Below are 21865 nucleotides of genomic sequence, written 5' to 3' on the forward strand. Positions count from 1 at the left end.
CACACACACACACACACACACACACACACACACACACACACACACACACACACACACACCAAACAGCTTGGCATGTTTGTTCCCAGCCCTACCAGATATTCCTGTTCAGTGTATCAGTTTCTCAAAGGACACACTTCTTCTAATAGAGTAAAATAAACATGATGATGTATCATGTTTGTGTATGACTGTATATAGTGTTTATATTATTATTTTATGACTTTACCTGAACCTTCTGTCTTACTATCTTTACAGCTGTCACTGTAAAGTGGACTGGGACACTCTTGTAAAATAGACCTGTAAAATAAACAAGAGAAAGAGAGGGATTCAAAATGTGTCGATCATTTAAGTTCATATGTGTAATGTACTGTAATTCTCCAATCTGTTAATAAATCTTTCAATCAATCAATCAATCAATCAATCAATCAATCAATCATTTATGGTGATCTAAGGCAGAATAGTAGACTTATGATTAAACTGAAATGTAAATAGGCCTATTCCTCTGAAACAGTCACAGTTAAAATAGTAGCAAAAAAACAATACATTTGAATCACCTACACGGAGTGAGGGGTCAGAGAGAGAGAGAACGAGAGAGACAGCTAGGAGAAGTATATATTAGAAGTGTATATTAATCAGGGTTTTAATTGAAATTTATTTCATGAATTCAGCAAGTGGAAAGGTACTGACTGTCTCATATTTCTCATCCTAAACGCACACACACACACACACACACACACACACACACACACACACACACACACACACACGCACACACACACACACACACACACACACACACACACACACACACACACACACACACACACACACACACACACACACACACACACAGAGCCAGGAAGAACCTCCCATGCCATGTGGTTTCTGAGTAAATGAAACTACAGTACATTTGTAAATGAAACTACTAAATTAAACACTATATAACACTGCAGCAGTGTAGTTTAATTTACTCAGAAATCACATGACATGATGGGAGGTGTGTGTGTGTGTGTGTGTGTGTGTGTGTGTGTGTGTGTGTGTGTGTGTGTGTGTGTGTGTGTGTGTGTGTGTGTGTGTGTGTGTGTGTGTGTGTGTGTGTGTGTGTGTGTGTGTGTGTGTGTGTGTGTGTGTGTGTGTGTGTGCTCATCCGCGAGCATTCAGTCTGTTTCTCAGTCTGTCAGATAGATAGTCACTTGTAAAATGGCACAGCAAAGAGTTCAACAGGACCAGGAACAGTTCTGCTGTTCTATCTGTCTGGATGTACTGAAGGATCCAGTGAGTGTTCCCTGTGGACACAGCTACTGTATGGGCTGTATTAAAGGCTTCTGGGATCAGGATGACCAGAAGGGACTCTACAGCTGTCCACAGTGCAGGGAAACCTTTAACCCAAGAGACCAGTGTCTGGTCTCTTACTGTGACACTCACCTCCAACCTCACTATCAATTGCCTGCCTTCAAGAAACACAAGCTGGTCACAGCCTCCAGCAAGCTTCAAGAGAACACTTGCTCTCTTCACGACGAGGTGAAGAAGGTTTTTTGCCGTACTGATCAGCAGTGTATCTGTTATCTGTGCTGTATGGAAGAACACAAAGGTCACGATACGATTTCAGCTGCAGTAGAAAGGACAGAGAGACAGAAAGAGCTTGATACGAGTCAGCAAAACATCCAGCAGAGAATCCAAGAGAGAGAGAAAGACGTGAAGGTGCTTTACCAACAAGTGGAGTCCATCAATCACTGTGCTGATAGAGCAGCGGAGGACAGTGACACCATCTTTACTGAGCTCATCTCTTCCATTGAAAGAAAACGATCTGAGGTGAGGGAGCAGATCAGAGACCAGCAGAAACATGAAGTGAGTCGTGTTGAAGAAAAGAGGAATGTTGTGGAGCAGGAGGTTACTGAACTGAGGAGGAGACATGCTGAGCTGGAGCAGATCTCTCACACAGAGGATCCCATCCATTTCCTAAACAGTTACACCTCCCTCTCAAAGATCAGTGAATCTACACACCCAGTCAGCAGCAGTTCCTGCCACTTTGAAGATGTGACTGAGATGAGGGATGAACTAGAGGACATTCTTTTAAATTTTTATCCCTCGATGTTTGTAATCACCATCGTACCACCATCAAAACCAGAATCAGAACCAGAACCAGAATCGGAACCAGAATCATCATCATCATCAGAATCAGAACCCATGACCAGAGCTGAGTTCTTACAATATTCATGTCCAATCACACTGGATCCAAACACAGCACATGAACGCCTGTCTCTAACTGATGGTAACAGAAAAGTAACAAGGATGAACAAACAACGCCCAGATAGATTCACTGACTGCTATCAGGTCCTGAGTGTAGAGCGTCTGACTGGACGCTGTTACTGGGAGGTAAAGTGGAGTGGAAACAAGGTTGGTATAGCAGTCGCACATGATGATTTCGACAGAACAGGGACCCATAATGAAAGTGGATTTGGAATGAATGATGAATCGTTTTCTTTACAGTGTCAGGCAGGAGGTTTTAAATTAAGATATGACGGTGGAGTAGTACAGGAAGGCATATGTCATGTGTCCTCCAGAGTAGGAGTGTATCTAGATGACAGTGCAGGTACTCTTTCCTTCTACAGCGTCACTGGCACCATGACTCTCATGGCCACAGTCAACACCTCATGCATCCAGAGATTCCAGAGTGACCAGCTCTATGCTGGACTTTGGACTGCTGCTGAAAGCACTGCAGAGTTGTGTGACCTCGAGTAGATCTGACTTTGTTTGTCTCTCAAATCATGTTTATTTTGTATATAGAAAATATACATTCATAAAATAGGCCTATGATCTCATGGAGGAATGTTTGGGCTTTTTCATACCATGTTCCTGTGTTTTGTGCGATATTCCATATCAGAGCATACCTATTCACACGCACATAGACGGTGGGTGCTAGGCCAATAGAGCAATATGGAAGGAGGTTAGAGCCTGCACACTTAGATATAACATTATGTTGTTGATTAGTTTGTGATTAAAAATTGCAAATTAATTCACAATCATGTTAATTCAATTATTACATTTAATTCAATGTAATTGGGGACCAACATAATAAATACTAGTTGAAAGTGTGAAGTGACTGTAGTGTAAAATTCTGTATAATAAAAAGAGAGATTAGCCTTTTGTTCCTGAGTGTGAAACATATTGAATTTCATATTGCATTTTGGAGAAGATCCTTACAATACACTTTATCTGATGTTTTTGTATTATCCTCGGGGCCTATATGGCCCTTTTGGTGTCCGTGAACAATAATTTGATTGTGGCAAAACATTTGTGCAACTCCCAAGCCACACCTTATATCTGAATGAACACACGCACGCACGCACGCACGCACGCGCGCGCGTGCACACACACACACACACACACACACACACACACACACACACACACACACACACACACACACACACACACACACGGTCAACAACAAACAGCTTGGCATGTTTGTTCCCAGCCCTACCAGATGTTCAGTTTCTCAAAGGACACACTTATATACTTATACTTCTAATACAGTAAAATAAACAGAGATGTATCTGATGTATCATGTTTGTGTATGACTGTACAGTGTGTTTATATTATTATTTTATGACTTTACCTGAACCTTCTGTCTTACTATCTTTACAGCTGTCACTGTAAAGTGGACTGGGACACTCATGTAAAATAGACCTGTAAAATAAACAAGAGAAAGAGAGGGATTCAAAATGTGTCGATCATTTAAGTTCATATGTGTATTTGGACAAAATCCTTCTGACTCAACAGAGTTATAGCTATGTCTTTATATTTCATTGTTTCATATTTTATTTTTACTTTTATTTACTCCTCCTATCCACACACACCACCAGGAAGAACCTTGTGACTTCTGAGTAAATTAAACCAGATGGTGAATGGAGTGTGATCTTGTTTTTTGTCAACACCACCAGAACCCAATTAAGGCCAGAGCTGAGTTCTTGCATTGCCCAATCACATACCTGTCTGTCTAAATAGAACACACAATACTCAATTCAATTAAATTCAAACGGCTTTATTGGCATGAAAACATACGTTTACATTGCCAAAGCAGAAAGCACAATACAACAATACAATCAAAGAATATGTACATTTGAAAGTCAGAATCTTCAATAGATCAATTTCTATGTACCAAGATCACTGGATGCAGGTATAGTGCAGGAATATACACAATGATTAGTCTTTAGGGTGGTTGTGTTCCGTTTGATATCCTTCTCCTATCACAGCAACTCACGAATCTTGCTGCTGTGTTTGCACATTGTTGTACTTCGCCCAGCAGATATGGGAGTTTTTTGTCATTGGTCATGTTTTCAAAATCTCCGTGTGTGGTTGTAATCTGTGGGAAGTATGTGTCTCTGATATCTTGGTACAATGGACAGATGGTTAGGAAGTGTAGTCGGAGGTAGGCCTCACTCACACCTTCACATCTAGCATACAACATTGTTGGATGCTAGATGTAAACAAAGGGTAAGTGTCATGGCCGCCCCAATGCATTTCCAATGGAAGTCACATGGTTTGACACAACATTTTTGTTGTACGGCTTTCGGCTGTGTTTCGACTGCCCCCCTCCCCCTCATACAACAAAAATGTTGTGTCAAACCATGTGACTCCCATTGGAAATGAATTGCGAGCTTGCATCAGTAAACAATTAAGTCTCATGCATCAGCTATACAACAATCTGTTGTGACCGTGTGAGTGAAGCCGTAGAGTGGAGTGGAACCAGTGTTGAAAAAATAAAGATATCAGCAGGACAGGGAAAGTATAGAGTAGATTTGGTCGACATCTTGGTGTTTACAGTGTTGGACAGGAGGTTATATATTTTCAGACACAGTAACATTGAAACTAAAATCCCAGGTGTCCTCCAGAGAAGGAGTGTATTATTATTATTAAGGGACCAAGAAGTCACAAAGTGACTTTGGTCACTTCTTCTTCTCCTTCCGCCAAAAATAGCTGTTCTGGCTGAACCGTGCAGTCGGTTTTCGCGAAACGCGGTAATCTGGTAGAGGGCCATGCCAAACGGTGACCATGCGAAGCCCATGACCATTGGCACTCAATTGAAAATGCAAACTTTGAACATGCATATCTCATGAACCGCTTGACCGTTGACAATGCAACGTTGATACACATATGTGTCTCCTCATGCCGAACAACTTTCGTGTTCTGACTTTTGACCTCTGACCTTTAGATCACCCGCCATTTTGAATGATATGAAAAACAGTTAAAATGTATCTCCACCCAGGATCTTTGATCAAAATGCACCGATATTCCGGCTCTCTCTCTCTCGGTCCTCCTGTCACCCGTAACACACTCAACAGAGCAGCACACACACACACCTTTCTCCTCTGCGTGCCTCTTGATACTGGCAAAAGTCATGTTCATAATAGAGAACTCCAACTCTTCCGCTCCTACGCCAGACACTATTGACACCTGTCAGTTAATGACGCTGACGTCACACTTAGTCCGGCGGAAACGGAAGTCCTTGCACACATGCGGATCATATATACAATCGACAGCGTTAAGTATTTATATATATAATAAGAATAATAAGAATAAGTCATTGAACGGATATATAATACAGGGTATTAATGCAAAAACAAATAAGAGGCCTGGGCCATGGCTCAGTGGTCCAGGCACCTTGGCTGGTAATCCAGTCTGGCAGTGTGCCGCGGGTTCGACTCCCGACGGCCTTTACTGCATGTCTTCCCCCCATCTCTCTCCCCATTTCCTGTCAGCCTACTGTCTGTCCCTCCATGAAAAAAAATAAAAATAAAGGCGAAAGCCACAAAAAAAACATAACAAAATAAAAATAAGAAAAAACAAAGAGAGAAACCCGTTTTTGACACCGGTCACATGTGCACCACAGCAAATTTTGACTAAAATTCCATTTAGTCGACAAAATCTACAGTTGTTTTAGTTAAATGTTAACTTTTGTTTTTTGGCAGGTTGTCTTGATTGCAGGACCTTTGTTACTTCATCAATATTAAACAAGATGGTGTAATTTACTGTCACTATTCACACAACAGTATAGCATCACTGTCGGGAAAAAGATGCTTGCACTGACATCTGTAAACAATGTCAGTGTCAATAAGGACAGTGAACCATTGAGTGTAAGCTGTGATTATATAACGCGACCTACCAACTACATAAACTAGAAAAGGGCGCTTCTTGATGCACATATCCCTGCTAGGCCGGATTGCCTACCCAGGGCATTCCAAAATTTGGAAGGCAGCCATGGAATGGAATCTGCAAAATCTGACCATTTTGGTCACATGACTCCAGATATATCATCATATCATCATACTATAATTAACTCAATGTCTGTCTGAATGTGTGTCAGAAACACTGTCGTAGCTCCTCACTGCCTGCACCAATCACTCCCACTTTTCACATATGTAGGCATTGACCATAATAATATGGAGGTCTTAACGAAGCCCTTTTTCCCATTTACCACATTAAAAATGAATAATTACTTTATTAGTGAATTAAAATTTCCCCATTTCCCCATGGGAAAACGCACAACCTCACACTTCCGCCCCCAAGCGACACCTGCATCACAGGCTACCGCCACAACACAACAAACAGTGGCCTATACAATTTTGCGCCGCCATCTTCCTCCGCCCCCTAGCGACACCTGCATCACAGGCCACCGTTCTCACTGATACCCCACTGGTATGCTTCCTCTAGCTACTGCCGCAACACAACAAACAGTGGCCTATACAATTTTGCACCGCCATCTACAGCCCAGGTAAACAATTCCAGCTACTTTCGCAAAGCACGTGTGTGTGTGTACAGTGGCCGTCTGACCGATACAACCACTGCGCGACCACGGCACACACACACACACACACACACACACATACACATACACATACACATACACATACACATACACATACACACACACACACACACACACACACACACAGTGGGTGACAATGTTATCACACGTAAAGATGAAATGACCTACCTAGGTTCCATCCTGGAGGCTAATCTTTCCGGTGATAAAATGGCCACCAACGTAATCAAAAAAGTCAACCAAAGAACAAGATTCCTTTACAGGATCTCCTCACTGGTCAACAAAAACACCTTGAAGACCTTAACAGGAGCCCTCGTACAAGGTTTCTTTGACTATGCATGCACCTCCTGGTACCACAGCACCTCAAAGGCCCTTAAAACTAGGCTCCAGACTTCCCAAAACAAACTGGTCAGGCTCCTACTTGGCCTCACCCCCCGAACCCACCTCACCCCTGCCCACTTTGACAGACTGGGATGGCTTAGGGTCAACAACAGAGTACCGCATCTTTAATGGGTCTGGTCCACAAGATTCGATACTCCACCAAGATACCCATGTACCTGTCTAGATACAATTTACAATTTAGGCATTTAGCAGACGCTCTTAATCCAGAGCGACTTACATTAAGCAATAACAAAAAGCATGGCATACATCACATGTATAAAAAGTAGTTATCATGAATCATGCGTAAACTAAGAACGTAACAGTGGAGTATCTATGTAAACTATACATACTATACTATATAATATATTATACATGTGTACTATAAAGTGCTATGACTACATAAAGTGCAATTCTAGAGCTGTCTACATAACAAGCTATAAGTCTGTTTAAAATACTATCTAAGTCTACATAATGTGCTATCTAAGGGGCTAGGCTAGGGCAAGTGCTACGGGCCATGGTGAAGAGGTGGGTTTTCAGACTACGGCGGAAGATTGGGAGTGAGGCTGCAGTTCTGACTGCAATGGGAAGTGCATTCCATAGTTTTGGAGCCAGAAGGGAGAAGAGTTTGGGACGTGTGGAGCGTTGTCCCGGCGTTTTTAGTGAAGGTACCTCCAGCTTCCCTGCGTTGGCTGATCTGAGTGAGCGGGAGGGTTTGTAGGGTACGATCATACTTGTGAGAACCATGCCTTTGGTTGCTTTGAATGCCAGCATCAGAGTTTTGTATTCTGTGCGGGCAGCGACCGGGAGCCAATGGAGCGAGCGGAGAAGGGGGGAGACGTGTGAGAATTTTGGCTGGTTGAAGACCAAGCGTGCTGCGGCATTTTGGATCAGTTGGAGGGGCTTAAGTGCACATGCCGGTAGGCCAGTAAGGAGGGAGTTGCAATAGTCAAGTTTTGACAAGACTGTTGTCTGGATTAGGAGCTGGGCTGACTCCTGGGTGAGGAACGGTCTAATTCGTCGTATGTTGTAGAGTGTAAACCTACAGGATCTAGTGACAGCTGTGATGTGTGTTTTGAACGAGAGCTGACTGTCCAGGACAACACCAAGGTTCCTGGCTGTCGGGACAGACTTTACCAGGGCGTTGTCTACGGAGATAGTTAGCTCCCGCATAGGGCAGGACTTAGCTGGGAAGAACAGAAGCTCAGTCTTGTCTGGGTTCAGCTTGAGGTGGTTGGAAGACATCCACTGTGAGATGTCAGCCAGGCATGCAGTGATGCGCTCTTCTACCTGGGTGGCAGAGGGGGGGAAGGATAGAAACAGTTGTGTGTCATCGGCATAGCAGTGATAGGATATATTGTGAGCAGAGATGATGGTGCCAAGGGATTTAGTGTACAGTGAGAAGAGGAGGGGACCAAGTACAGATCCCTGTGGGACCCCAGTTTGGAGGGTGCGGGGGGGTGATAGCAAACCTTTCCAAGAAACCTGGTAAGTCCGGTCAGAGAGGTAGGAGGAGAACCACTTCAGCGCCGTCCCGCCTATGCCTAGATCAGCTAGGGTGCCTAGGAGCAGCTGGTGGTTCACTGTGTCAAATGCCGCCGATAGGTCTAGGAGAATCAGGACTGCAGAGTGGGAAGCAGCCTGGGCAGCATGTAGTGCTTCTGTGACTGCGAGGAGTGCAGTTTCCGTGGAGTGTGCCTTCTTGAATCCTGACTGGTTGGGATCCAGCAGGTTGTTCTCTGAGAGATGGAGAGAAAGCTGGTTAGAGACAACACGTTCAAGGGTTTTGGAAAGAAAGGAAAGGAGTGATACCGGTCTGTAGTTCTTGACATCTGAGGGGTCAAGAGTTGGTTTTTTGAGGAGTGGTGATACCCTGGCTGACTTGAAGGCAGATGGGACGCAGCCTGAGGTTACTGAGGTGTTGATAATGGAAGTGATGAAGGGGAGCAGGTCAGGTGCGATGGTCTGGAAGATTGGAGACGGGGCGGGGTCGAGAGGACAGGTGGTAGGTCTAGTGGATGTGACTAGTTTCAGGACCTCATCTGGGGATAGAGGAGAGAAGGAGGACATGCATGGTATGTTATGGTTAGCATTGGTTGAGTCGAGTGCTTCTTTATGGGGGAGGGGGGTAAAGGAGCTACTGATATCATCAACCTTCTTTTCGAAGTAGTTGGCAAAGGCCTCCGCGGTGAGGGATGAGGGTTGAGTGGGGGGAGGGGGTTTAAGGAGGGAGGAGAAAGTGGAGAAGAGTTTCCTTGGGTTAGAAGTGCAGGATTGGATTTTGGTGTGGTAGAAGGAGGTTTTAGCGGTGGTTAGTGAGAGGGAGAAGGCAGAGAGGAGTGAGTGAAAGTGGGAGAGATCATCTGGTAGCTTTGTCTTGTGCCACTTCCTTTCAGCTGCCCTGAGAGGTGTTCGTTCAGATCTGAGGGTTTCAGATAACCAGGGGGCCGGTGGGGATGAGCGAGCTGGCCTGGTCGAGAGAGGGCAGTGTTGGTCAAATGCAGATGAGATAGAGGAGAGGAAGGATGTGGTTGCGGGGTCGGGTGAGAGAGAGAGGAAGGACTCTAGGGAGGGTAGAGAGGAGAGAATAGAGGATGAGAGGGAGGAGGGGTTTAGGGACTTGAGATTGCGTCGGGTGGTGACGGTCGGAGGGTGAGTAGGTTTAGGTGGGAGAGTAGAGAGAGAGAGGGAGAAGGTTATGAAGTGGTGGTCAGACCTAATTAAGGGAGTAACAGAGAGTGTGGAAGGGGAGCAGGCTCTGCAGAACACGAGGTCCAAAACATTACCAGCCTTGTGAGTGGGAGGGGAGGGAGAAAGGGAGAGGTCAAACGAGGATAGGAGGGACGTAACGGGAAGATACTTCTCTGCCGTAGGTAGGTTAAAGTCACCCAGTAGAATCAGGGGGGTGCCATCCTCCGGAAACGAGCTGATCAGAGAGTCTAGTTCTTCCAGGAAGTTCCCAAGGGTTCCTGGGGGGCGATAGAGCACAATGAGGGTGAGGGGGACTGGTTGTGATATTGAGATAGCATGAAATTCATATGTGGTGAGAGAAAGGTGAGAGAGATTTAAGACACGGAAATTCCATTTCGGGGACATGAGTATCCCTGTACCACCCCCCCTACCTGTTGAGCGAGGGGTGTGTGTGAATTTGTGTGAAACAGAGAGGGCGGCGGGGGTAGCTGTGTTATCAGGGGTAATCCAGGTTTCGGTTAGAGCAAGGAAATGCAGAGACTTGAGGGTGGCGTGGGCTGAGATAAATTCAGGCATTTCCTCTTTGGTAGCTGCGTGGCAGTTCCAAAGGCCTCCCTCCACCACAATGTGGTGACTGGGTGAACGAGCTGGGTATATGAGATTTGAGGGATTTCTGTGGCGGGGGAAGTAGTGTCTAGGGCGACATGAAAAGGGCAGGATAGGGATGGTGGGAAAACACATAGTACACAGATAAATAAAAATAAGAAATAAGAGCGTAATAATAGTAAAAAAATTATAATAATAATAGTAAGAAGAAGAAGAAGAAGAAGATTGATACAAAACCCTGGGAGGCTGCCTCCTTCGTTAGATGTGTCTGGATGTCCGGGTCTTTGGCTTGGGCACCAGGCTAAAGTGGTCGTTGGTTAGCCGGAATGAGCTACGGATCAAGGTTCATTCACGCGCGTACTAGGGCAGTATGTATGGAAGAAAGGGAGGAAGTAAAATAACCAACCGCAGAGATGGTTGAAGAGTAGAGGGGTAGCTTTAATGGATAGTTTATAGGGGTTAGAATAGAATAAGTGCAAAAAGGAACGGAGTGTGTTCCTCTACCTGTGTGTGTGTATGCAGAGATTCAAAGTTTAAACAGCTGTGTAGCTGTTTATCTCCTTGTCTCTGCGACCGTGAGTGATAGATACTTCCTTAATGTTAACGAAGTCTACACCCACAACACCAGAGGAAGTGCAACGAACCATGCATGTACAACCCAGATTCGGCACAAACAAGGGACTAAATTATTTTCGCTCCTATGCCACCAAAGTGTGGAACGCCCTACCAACAGCCATTAAGACATGCGAATCCCTTGACTGTTTGTGGTCTATTTCTCAAAAAGTAATTGTAATTGTTAGCCACTCACATGCAGACACCACTCAGTCACTATTAACAACAGCTGGTACTCTGTCAATCATCACTACTCATACACCAATGCAGGGAGGAAGAACACATGTGACCCTATAGGGTCATAACACATATGACCCTATAGGGTCATAACACATATGACCCTATAGTGCCATAACAGATCATTCAGAAAGGACTCTCCAAGTTTGAAGATATTTTCTATGGGGTTCAAGTCAGGAGACTCTACAGCAGGGGTTCTCAACCCGTGGGTCGCGACCCCTCGGGGGGTCGCCAAATTATTTTAGGGGGTCCCCAAATTATTTTCAAAAAAATTAAAAATTAAATTTTTATTTTCACGATTTTTCAAAAATAGCAGACCTACAAGCTCGTAGCGCGCCACTCGGTGGCGCGCTATGAGCTTGTAGATCTGCTATTTTTCAATAGCTAAATTATAACAATGCTTAAAACACCAAAAGGGGTTCCCGCCCAAAATGGTTTAAGGTTATTGTAGCAGTCAATTTATATTGGGGGTCGGGAGGGGGCGGGGCGGGGGTCCCGAGACATTGCCAAAGCATTTCCGGGGGTCCCCGGCCAAAAACGTTGAGAACCCCTGCTCTACAGTACCATTGCAGTGTTCAAGGTTCAAGGTGTTTATTGACACAAATACAGCTGGTAGCAGCATTTATTGTGTTTATTCATTTAAAACTCCCTCAACAGTGTGGATAATATAAAGTTAAAATAGTTATCGGAACACAGGTCTCCACCATGTCAGGTAGGTTATTGTGGGCCAGCAATGTTCGGAATTCAATCACTATAGACTCAGAGGTTAGTGGAATTAGTATTAAGTCTAGGGATTAATGTTAATGAAGTTATTGCACACATGATGTTTATTTATGGGAGTGTAGAATATAGTTTAGTGTTTGAGTTACTGATAATTGCATTGTTATTAATGTGAAGTAGCTTGTTTGCCAATCAGTATGGACTATAAAAATAATCTAACTAACTAACTACTATAAAAATAATCAGACAGATCAGTCTTGATCACATGACTATAGACAAAATGTGTACCGATTCGCATGATGTTTGGACAAAATGTAAAGCAAGAAATGCATTTTTAGTGGGAATGTCCGTGCATATGTAGTTGCACCGCAATCAAACGCTGCATTCATGATTTGAGGCATTTTGTTCAAATACTCCTGCAAACTTTGGAAGCCGATCTTAGCTGGATATACTATGAAAAATCTAACTGATCCGTGTTGATCACATGACTATAGTGATACAGTGTACCGCTTTACATGATGTTTGGACAAAATCTGTAGGAGTAATATCAATAAATGTTTTTCTGCTGTGTCATCCAGGGAGTGTGTGTGCACAAGACAGAGAGAGAGAGAGAGAGAGAGAGAGAGAGAGAGAGTGTGTGTGTGTGTGTGTGTGTGTGTGTGTGTGTGTGTTGGGGGGGGGGGGGGGTTCTAAAAGTTGAGCTTTGATTGGGGCCAAATCTGTGTACTTTACTGTACTGTTTCATATAAAATGGGTACATTAGCTCCTGATTCAGGTCATTGTTAGCCGTGTAGGTGCATGCTGGTAACTTTGTTTTATTACTGAGGCTAAAGAGGGAAAAGGCACAGAGTGACTTTTAACTGGTCCATCATGAGGACTAGGAGCCTGTGTGTGCCTGTAAGTCTGCTGCTGTTTGTAGGGTCCTGCCTCTGCCAGATCCCCCGGCCGTGTGCCAACTCAGAGGGGCTACGGACCAAAGAGTGCTGCCCGGTGTGGGAGGGTGACGGCTCGGCCTGTGGCATTGAATCAGGACGTGGCAACTGCACCGAAGTGAGGGTGACATTTGCTCCTCATGGGGATCAGTATCCCTACCATGGCAAAGATGACAGAGAGAAATGGCCGTTAGAATTCTTCAACAGAACTTGCCACTGTTTCGGGAACTACAGCGGCTTTGACTGTGGCGATTGCATGTTCGGCCACTGGGGCGATGACTGCTCCCAGTACCGTGGATCAGTGCGACTTAATGTCCTGACGCTCTCGGACGCAGATAAAAAGACGTTAGTCGACTACTTTGACCAGGCGCAGCACACAGTCAACCCTGACTATGTCATCGCCACAGCCACAAGAGATGACATGGGTCCGAATGGTGAGAGCCCCAAGTTTGCCAACGTCACCACACTTGAATTGTTTGCCTGGATGCACTACTTTGTTTGTCACCCCACCTTCCTCCCTGATGGGACAGTATTCTCCGAAATTAACTTTGCCCACGAGGCTTCAGCCTTCACAGTCTGGCACCGTATCTATTTGCTGCACTTCGAGAATGAGATAAGGAAGATGACCCAAGATTTTAACTTCACCCTCCCCTACTGGGACTGGAGAGACAAGACTGAATGTGACGTGTGTACTGATGATCTGATGGGCGCACAGGACCCCAACAACCCCAACCTTATCAGTCCTGGTTCTCCCTTCTCCAAATGGAAGGTAATAAGAAAACTAGCAATAGAATACCGAAGTCTGACGTAATTTACACATCCTACCTAGTTCTATCTGGTTTGTGTTGTTTTATCCCCATTCTGAATTCCCATAGACTTTTCTTATATTGCGTCAAATAAGAACTGTGTTCCAAAAATAAACAGAAGCAGGGCAGGAATTTCAGGGAGGCCTTAATTCCAGGCCTAAACAGAAGACAGACTTGAATGTTAACGTAGACAAGCTAAGGTGCTTTATACAATACAAAGAACGCAATACTTAGGAGTAAGAACATAAGAAGAAAGAAGAGCCATTACAGTGCCACTATGCCGCTGCCAGGGGTGGAGCTCGTTAAGGTTTTATTGATAACGATCACCTTATCGAGCAGGCTTATTGAGCCGGGTCCTTATCGAGCCCACTATCGAGCATTTGCTATTATTTTGTGGAAAGAACCTTATTTTTATTGGCCAGTTGTGAGAGTTTGTATGCCAATAAACAGTTGTAAGGTGTATATACACACACACACACACACACACACACACACACACACACACACACACACACACACACACACACACACACACACACACACACACACACACACACACACACACACACACACACACAAACCAAATATGCATATTATATATATGCTTATTATATTTTAATAATCTTCTCTTTATTTTAACCAACCAAGACATCCCTTTGCACACCTTTCTAACAGACAGAGGGAACTGTTCATTGTGTACCGTCACTTTAAAAGTGAAATGTATACATCATCGTACGGCGGTGTCGCGCACCAAAAATAGCCAATCTACAAGCTCACAACGCGAGAAGTTGCACATTGAATACGTCACGTATTATGTGAGATTCGCGGGAGATACAGTATTATAACTCTATGGCAGGGAGATTCGAGTTTCCCAAACGTATTATTATTAATTGGATTAATAATGTATGGCAACGTAGATGCTTACTCATAATTCCAATCGATAGAAGATATCCTGGAATAAAGGTTGATCTTTATATTTCACTGCCATCTCATTTTGCCTTGCTTCCAGGACAACTGGGAGGGAACCCCTTTTGGTGTTCTAACCATTCTGGGGTTCTGTACAGTGTACAGTATTTGATGCTGCTATATAAATATTTGAAGTTGACTGAAAAGGTCAGGATTTAGAAGCGTTTTTAGAATCGGCCTCAGTCCAAAATGGGTTAAGTGAAAAGTCGCTCATCTTACCCCGTTCTCTCCTAAGTTGCATGTTTTCTTCCGTTCCAGGTTGTATGGATACAATTTGATCATACTAGCTTACTTAAAACATAAGCTTTCATATTTTTTCTTTTTGTGTGTGTGTGTGTGTGTGTGTGTGTGTGTGTGTGTGTGCTGTAGATAATCTGCAGCCTCCCAGATGAGTATACCGAACATAAGGAGTTGTGCAACGGCACAAAGGAGGGGCCGCTGACACGTAATCCAGGCAACAATGACAAATATTCAACGCTGCCAACGACGGCTCAAGTGGAGCTGATGATGGGGTTCCTGACTTACGAGGACCGACCCTACGACCGAACAGCTGAGCAGAGCTTCAGGAACATTCTGGAGGGTACAATATCCCCTACCAGCGCACGCACGCACGCACGCACGCACGCGCGTACGAGAACACACACACACACACACACACACACACACACACACACACACACACACACACACACACACACACACACACACACACACACACACACACACACACACACACACAGGAATCCTTCCAACCCATGAAAGATTGAATAAACCTGAAAGCACTGGCAATTTAGCCTACCGAATCAGCACTTAAAGCTGTGGATATCTGTCAGAGCCTATTTGAAAATAATTCACAGACCTACTATAAACCAGGGCAGGTTCTAGCCTGCCCCACTAGGGTGGGCAGGCCTAAAATATGGGGGTATCCCTGCATGCGGGAAAGTTTTTGGAGGGTCATGCTTGTAAACCCCCGAAATGCATAAAAAACATATCTAGCCTATCTATCTTCTTCTTTGACCAACAATAACCCAATTTCCATCAGCACCCTGTCGGTGTTCAGGTGGGTCTAAATATCTCTAGAAATGGATTGCACACCCAATAAGAAATGATAAATGATACAGATATTTTGTGGTACTTTTTATATTGGCGAAAAAATATTCCCCACGACTTTTGATTGGGTCCTTCTTGTATCCGCCTGGGTGATGGCAGACTGCTGGACGGGTTTGATGAGGTCAGATCAACATATGGAATGTCAGAACAGGTCAGCTCCATATATGGAGATCTAAGGGTGGCAGCAGGGGCAGTGTCTTGAGTGTACATGGTTTGATTAGGTCTGGCCATATATGGAGCGTGTCTGATTGAGTGTACGATTGAATTAATGAATTAATCCTGGTGGGTAAAATCTGTCAACACTGCCCTGGTCGCAAACATAATTGTATACTTTTCTCATAACGTTTTACTATCCTACTGTATCTTCTTATATCTCTCTCTCTCTCTCTCTCCTCTAGCTTTCACTTTGTCTCCATTCAATCTAGTGTTGATTTTGTCGGCTAAAACTATGTCAAAAAATGTCCGTCGACTACCTTTTTTCAGTGATGAAAACTAAAAAAAAACTCAATTTCATCAACAAACAGAAAATGGAATAAAATGTTAGGGAGGGACTAGAGGAGAAGAGATCCAGTAGAACTAAAAGACAAATAATTGTATGTTTTTTTGCACTCGGGTGTTGGACTCTGAAAATAGCTGATCTACAAGCTCACAATGTGTCGCAGCGTGATGCACTGTGAGCTTGTTTCAGCATGCAACCAAGTGTAAAATCAGGCATTATGGCACCATCAAGAACTGCCGAAATACATTTTAGTCGACGAAATCAACTAAATGGAATTTTATTCAAAATATTCGGACTAAAACTAAATAAAAATGTGATGTCAAAATCAACACTATTTAAATCTCTCTCTCTCTCTTCATCTTGCAGGTTTTGCCAATGCGACGGGACATAAAGTCGGTCGAACCGAAATGCACAATTCCATACATGTGTACCTGAATGGCTCCATGTCATTCCTCGAATCTGCCGCCAACGACCCCATATTCTATCTACACCACGCCTTTGTAGACAGGTGCCACAGCACACACACACACACACACACACACACACACACACACGCACGCACGCGCAACATGCATACAAATATATTTTTCACACAAACATAAATACACATTTGTATATACACTGATCATTCCTATTATTCAGTGCCATTTCAGCCTAGTAACTTTTTCAAAACAAAATATATTTTTTACAGGATTTTTCATTTTTTCCTGAAAGAGAAAGAGTTCAGCTGTTAGAAAAACATATTTGTCCAGCTCAATGCATTATTCCAATTATTTCAATATAAATATCCATTTACACTGTAACAGGGGGGACACATTTTGGATATAACAGGGGGGACATTTTATGCTAAAGATGGCCATCACTCCTCATGTAATGAGAAATATGTTAGCACATTGTGAACGCAGAGTAAGATTTTAATATATTTATCAACAATATTTTCAGAATTATGAAACTATCAATTTCCTCTAGCCTTTATTTAAGCATAACAGGGCTTCACCACATCAGTATAACGCAACCTAAAACATTGATAAAATGTTACTGGACTGGCGTGCCGCAGGTTAGCTCAACTGTCTGGGCACCTGTACAGTAGGCTGCTGAGCCAGCCTGACGGCGCGCCGCAGGTTCGACTCCCGATCCCGACGGCCTTTGCCACGTGTCTCTCCCCATCTCTCTCCCTATTGCCTGTCAGATTACTTTCAATCTATCAATAAAGGCAGAAAAAAAGCCCCAAAAAATCTTAAAAAACGATTGATTTCAAGATTAAGTGCCAGGGGGTGGACACCAGTTTTGGTCCTGGGTGCCACTTTTCCCATTAAAAATAAAAGAAAGAAAATGTAATTCTATTGTGCACGTCATGTGCATGTCATCACCTGCACACCAGATTAGAGGATTTTTTTTTGCTCGTCTTAACGTCCCTGGCAATCAGTACATAGTTAGATTCAGCTCGTCTTAACGTCCCTGGCACTTAAACTGTCATTAAAAATACATTTATCACAATTTATATTGGTGAGAAGCATTAGACCTATACTATAATAAGAATTCAAAATTTAGATTTAGTTTGAATTTGATTAGTTATATTTGTAACTGAAGCTGAATAAACATGATGGGGGCATTTTAGCATACCTCTACTCAAATCAAAGGGATTATTTTATATTTATTTCACTCTGAGGTACAAATCTTTTTCTCTATGGTAGAAAAGCTTTAATAGTATAAGATAATTAAACTTTTGGAATTAGTGTTTTTGCTTATTTTACACAAGGTGCTGTATTATGACCTGGGGACACAAGTTGCTGTATTATGACCTGGGGACACAAGGTGCTGTATTATGACCTGGGGACACAAGTTGCTGTATTATGACCTGGGGACACAAGGTGCTGTATTATGACCTGGGGGCACAAGGTGCTGTATTATGACCTGGGGACACAAGGTGCTGTATTATGACCTGGGGACACAAGGTGCTGTATTATGACCTGGGGACACAAGGTGCTGTATTATGACCTGGGGACACAAGGTGCTGTATTATGACCTGGGGACACAAGGTGCTGTATTATGACCTGGGGACACAAGGTGCTGCAATATGACCTGGGGACACAAGGTGCTGTATTATGACCTGGGGACACAAGGTGCTGTATTATGACCTGGGGACACAAGGTGCTGTATTATGACCTGGGGACACAAATGGCACCCAGGAATGTATACGCACACGGTACGAGGGTATGCGCATGCGTAAAGTGAATGGCAAATTGAGTGGCAAAGTGAGTGGAAAAGTGAGTTTAACATTGTTTAACGTCGTTTAATGCAATCAAATAGGACTTTTCTGTTTGGATGTATGGGCTGTCAAGGCCAGAAAATAGTTTTTTGCCACTCAGTAGGTGTTCCCGCATAACTTCCGGGTTTGATGATGATGTCACGCGCATACCCTCTATACTGGATAACACATAGTGGTGGAAAGGTATTGGAGTATTTTTTTGTACTTTTACTTCACTACTCCACTACATCTCAGAGGCAAATATTTTACTTTTACTCCACAAAAATGTGAAAACTTTAGTGTGTGTGTGCGTGCGTGCGTGCGTGCTATATTCTATTCCAGTCTTTTCGAACGTTGGTTGAGAAGAGTAAAAACGACAGATAACCAATACCCAAGGATCTTCGCTCCTATTGGCCACAACTACGACTACCACATGGTTCCCTTCCTGCCGACCTACTTAAACGGAGTGACCTTCAAATCCACTGATCTAGGCTACGAATACGACTACCTGCTGGACCTTCTGAATCGTGGTCAGTAAAAAAAGAAAAAAAAAAGTATACCATGACAAATTGTAGTAATTAACCACTTACATTTACTGCCATTGACGTCTTTGGCCGGCGATCCAACAAATATGCCCATGGGCATGCTCATACATGGGACCAACTAGACTCCGTATTGAGGATGCCTCTCAGGGCATGTTCCTTTTTATGGACGGATCTTCACCAAATTAGGTACATAATGATTTGTCACAATTTAGAGAGAGGAGCCTTAAAAAGGCATTGATGAACCTTCAATCAACCCTAAATTTGAATCCCATGTTTGTTTTGCCACAACTGCAAAAAGTGTACATATGTCATGGAAAAAGCTACTTTTCCCTGCAGATTCCTGTGTCACAATGGTTGCAACCTATGTTGAGGCAAAACCACACTTCAACACTAAACACTGTTTTATCTCTCTACCTGTCTGCCTGTCTGTCTGTCCAGGCCCTGATTTAAATGTCCCTGTGTGGTCTGAGTGGTCAGAGTGGTCAGACTGCGTGCTTCCAGGACTAGACTCGACCGTTATCATACCATTGAATAGGAGGTGCAAACCGATCTTGGGAACCCACAGTCGATATCGACAATGTATTCGTCATGGGCACGATGGAGCAGCCTGTGTAGGAGAACCGACCAAAACCCGACCCTGTTACAATATAGAAGAATGTCACTGTAAGACACACACGCACGCACGCACGCACGCACGCACACACATGAAAACGTTTGAGAACCACTGAGCAACATACGTTTTTCAGAAAACTGTTAGGATTTAGAAGACAGTATTTGGAATTGGTCTCATGGGTTAATAGCTGTATCTGTGTGTCTGCACTCTGCAGTTAAGGGGACATGGACAGATATATGGTCTAACTGGTCTAAGTGTAGACCTTCATGTGGAAGCAACGACTCCAAGAAATTCAGAGAGAGAATCAGTCAACCTGACTATTCACAATACAGGTAACTATTACTAACTACATACTGACATACACTGACTGACTGTGTTCTGCCCTAGCTCTGGTCGATAGACTTCTCCTTAAGCCTATGTTACTCTCAACTTCCTGCGCTCGCATGAAATGCAGCACAGCCTGCCGACTTAGCCTGCCGCAAAAATAAAATGAATAATTTCGCTTCTCACCAATGCAAAGACCAATGCAAAGTTTTGTGGACGCACTCTGAGCACTCACCACATGTATAAAATGCACTTTTTGGCAAGAAAAGAAAATATATGCTTTAGTTACTCCACTGCGCCGTTTACAGATCTTGTCAATAGAAAATCCCATTGACCAGATTTTTCCTTCTGGTGAAATATTCAATTTGACCAGTAAAGCTTCATAAAGACAACGCCTTCTCTGTAGAGTATGTTGGGAAATGTTTAGCTGGTGGACTAGCTGGCATCTAGTTGCAATTTGCAACACTAGATACTTTTTATAATGGTATGCATCTAGTTGCAATACCCTCCATTGACATCCCATTGATCCAAATTGCATTTCGGATCTGCTTGTATTAAACAATGTTAAACTCACCAACATTGCAGCTGTAGGGAAAACTTTAAATATCCTCTTTCAAACTGCAAAGTGTTTGTTTCATAATAATCCACCATAGACATGTTATGAGCTATTTTCTGTCAAGAAATTCTGTGCAGGTGATTCTTTTTCTAAGTGTTAAGAATATGGCAAAGAACAGCAATGGGTTTAGTTATGAGTAAACCAACGCCCTGCTGGTGTACTGTTCATGCGTCTGGTCCTCAGAAAGAGATTTTAAGGCAGGTTTATAGTAACGAATTTCCACATAATGGAGGAGGTAGCAGCACGAGTGCTTCCAAACTCCAACAAATATCACAGCATGGAATTCTTTGACAGAAAGTAGCTCATAACATGTCTACGGTGGATATTTATGAAACAAACGCTTTGCAGATTGAAAGAGGATAATTCAAGTTTTCCCTACAGCTGTGGTGAGTTTAACATCGTTTAATACAAGCAGATCGGAAATGCAATTTGGATGAATGGGATGTCAATGGAGGGTATTGCAACTCTAGATTCATCCCATTCCAAATAAATCTAGTGTTGCAAATTGCGGCTAGCTGGCATCCTCAGCTGGTGAAGCCTACACAGACTGACTGACTGACTGGCTGGCTGGCTGGCTGACTAGCTAACCTTGACAACCGTGCAGTCTTTGCATAAGACTGCAGGTTGAAAGACATTTGTTGACCTGGCATCCTTAATGTTCAGATTATGTATATGATCCTAGATTACTGAGACACTACACTGTCTCTATGCATTTGATGCATTAGGCTACCTTGTGTTTACCTTGCTTATACAGTATCTATCTCACTCACTGCAATAATACAAGTAGGCTATGGAAAATCAACTGTTTCAGCGCTCAATAAAGTGTGTGTGTGTGTGTGTGTGTGTGTGTTTCCAGTGAGAATATACATTTTCATGGACGTCCTGTCATCAACTCTGGTGAACTACCAGAAGGACAAACCAAGACTGAAACTCAAGTCTGTCCTTTCCATGCGTGTCGGACGGGTCGGCGCTTCGAATAGGCGGCAAAGCTGTCCGCTTATGGCTACCAATTCGTCAGCCATCTATCAGCTCACATCGTTGCAAATCTAAAATCTTAAGAGGTTAACTTTCATTGAGACTAATCATGAATGTTTTCTGTGATTGTATTGATTCATATGGGTCTCGAGCTCAGTAAGAGT

General features: G+C 43.5%; 1 protein-coding gene and 1 long non-coding RNA gene across 2 annotated transcripts; both read left to right on the forward strand.

The window, feature by feature from the left end:
- Nucleotides 1–1197: 1197 nt before the first annotated feature.
- LOC306943742 (tripartite motif-containing protein 16-like) lies at nucleotides 1198–2739 on the forward strand (the record flags this gene model as incomplete). Its single annotated transcript, XM_079530273.1, has 2 exons — nucleotides 1198–2269; nucleotides 2531–2739. The coding sequence occupies 2 exons, from the start codon at nucleotides 1198–1200 to the stop codon at nucleotides 2737–2739; spliced, it is 1281 nt and encodes a 426-aa protein (XP_079386399.1).
- Nucleotides 2740–19626: 16887 nt separating this feature from the next.
- Nucleotides 19627–21761, forward strand: LOC306912387. Its single transcript, XR_013788369.1, has 3 exons — nucleotides 19627–19836; nucleotides 20001–20118; nucleotides 21583–21761. It is a non-coding gene; the product is annotated as an uncharacterized lncRNA (long non-coding RNA).
- The last annotated feature ends 104 nt before the right edge of the window (nucleotides 21762–21865 follow it).

This window comes from Electrona antarctica (genome assembly GCF_951216825.1).
Source record: "Electrona antarctica genome assembly, chromosome: 19".
Taxonomy (NCBI): Eukaryota; Metazoa; Chordata; class Actinopteri; order Myctophiformes; family Myctophidae; genus Electrona; species Electrona antarctica.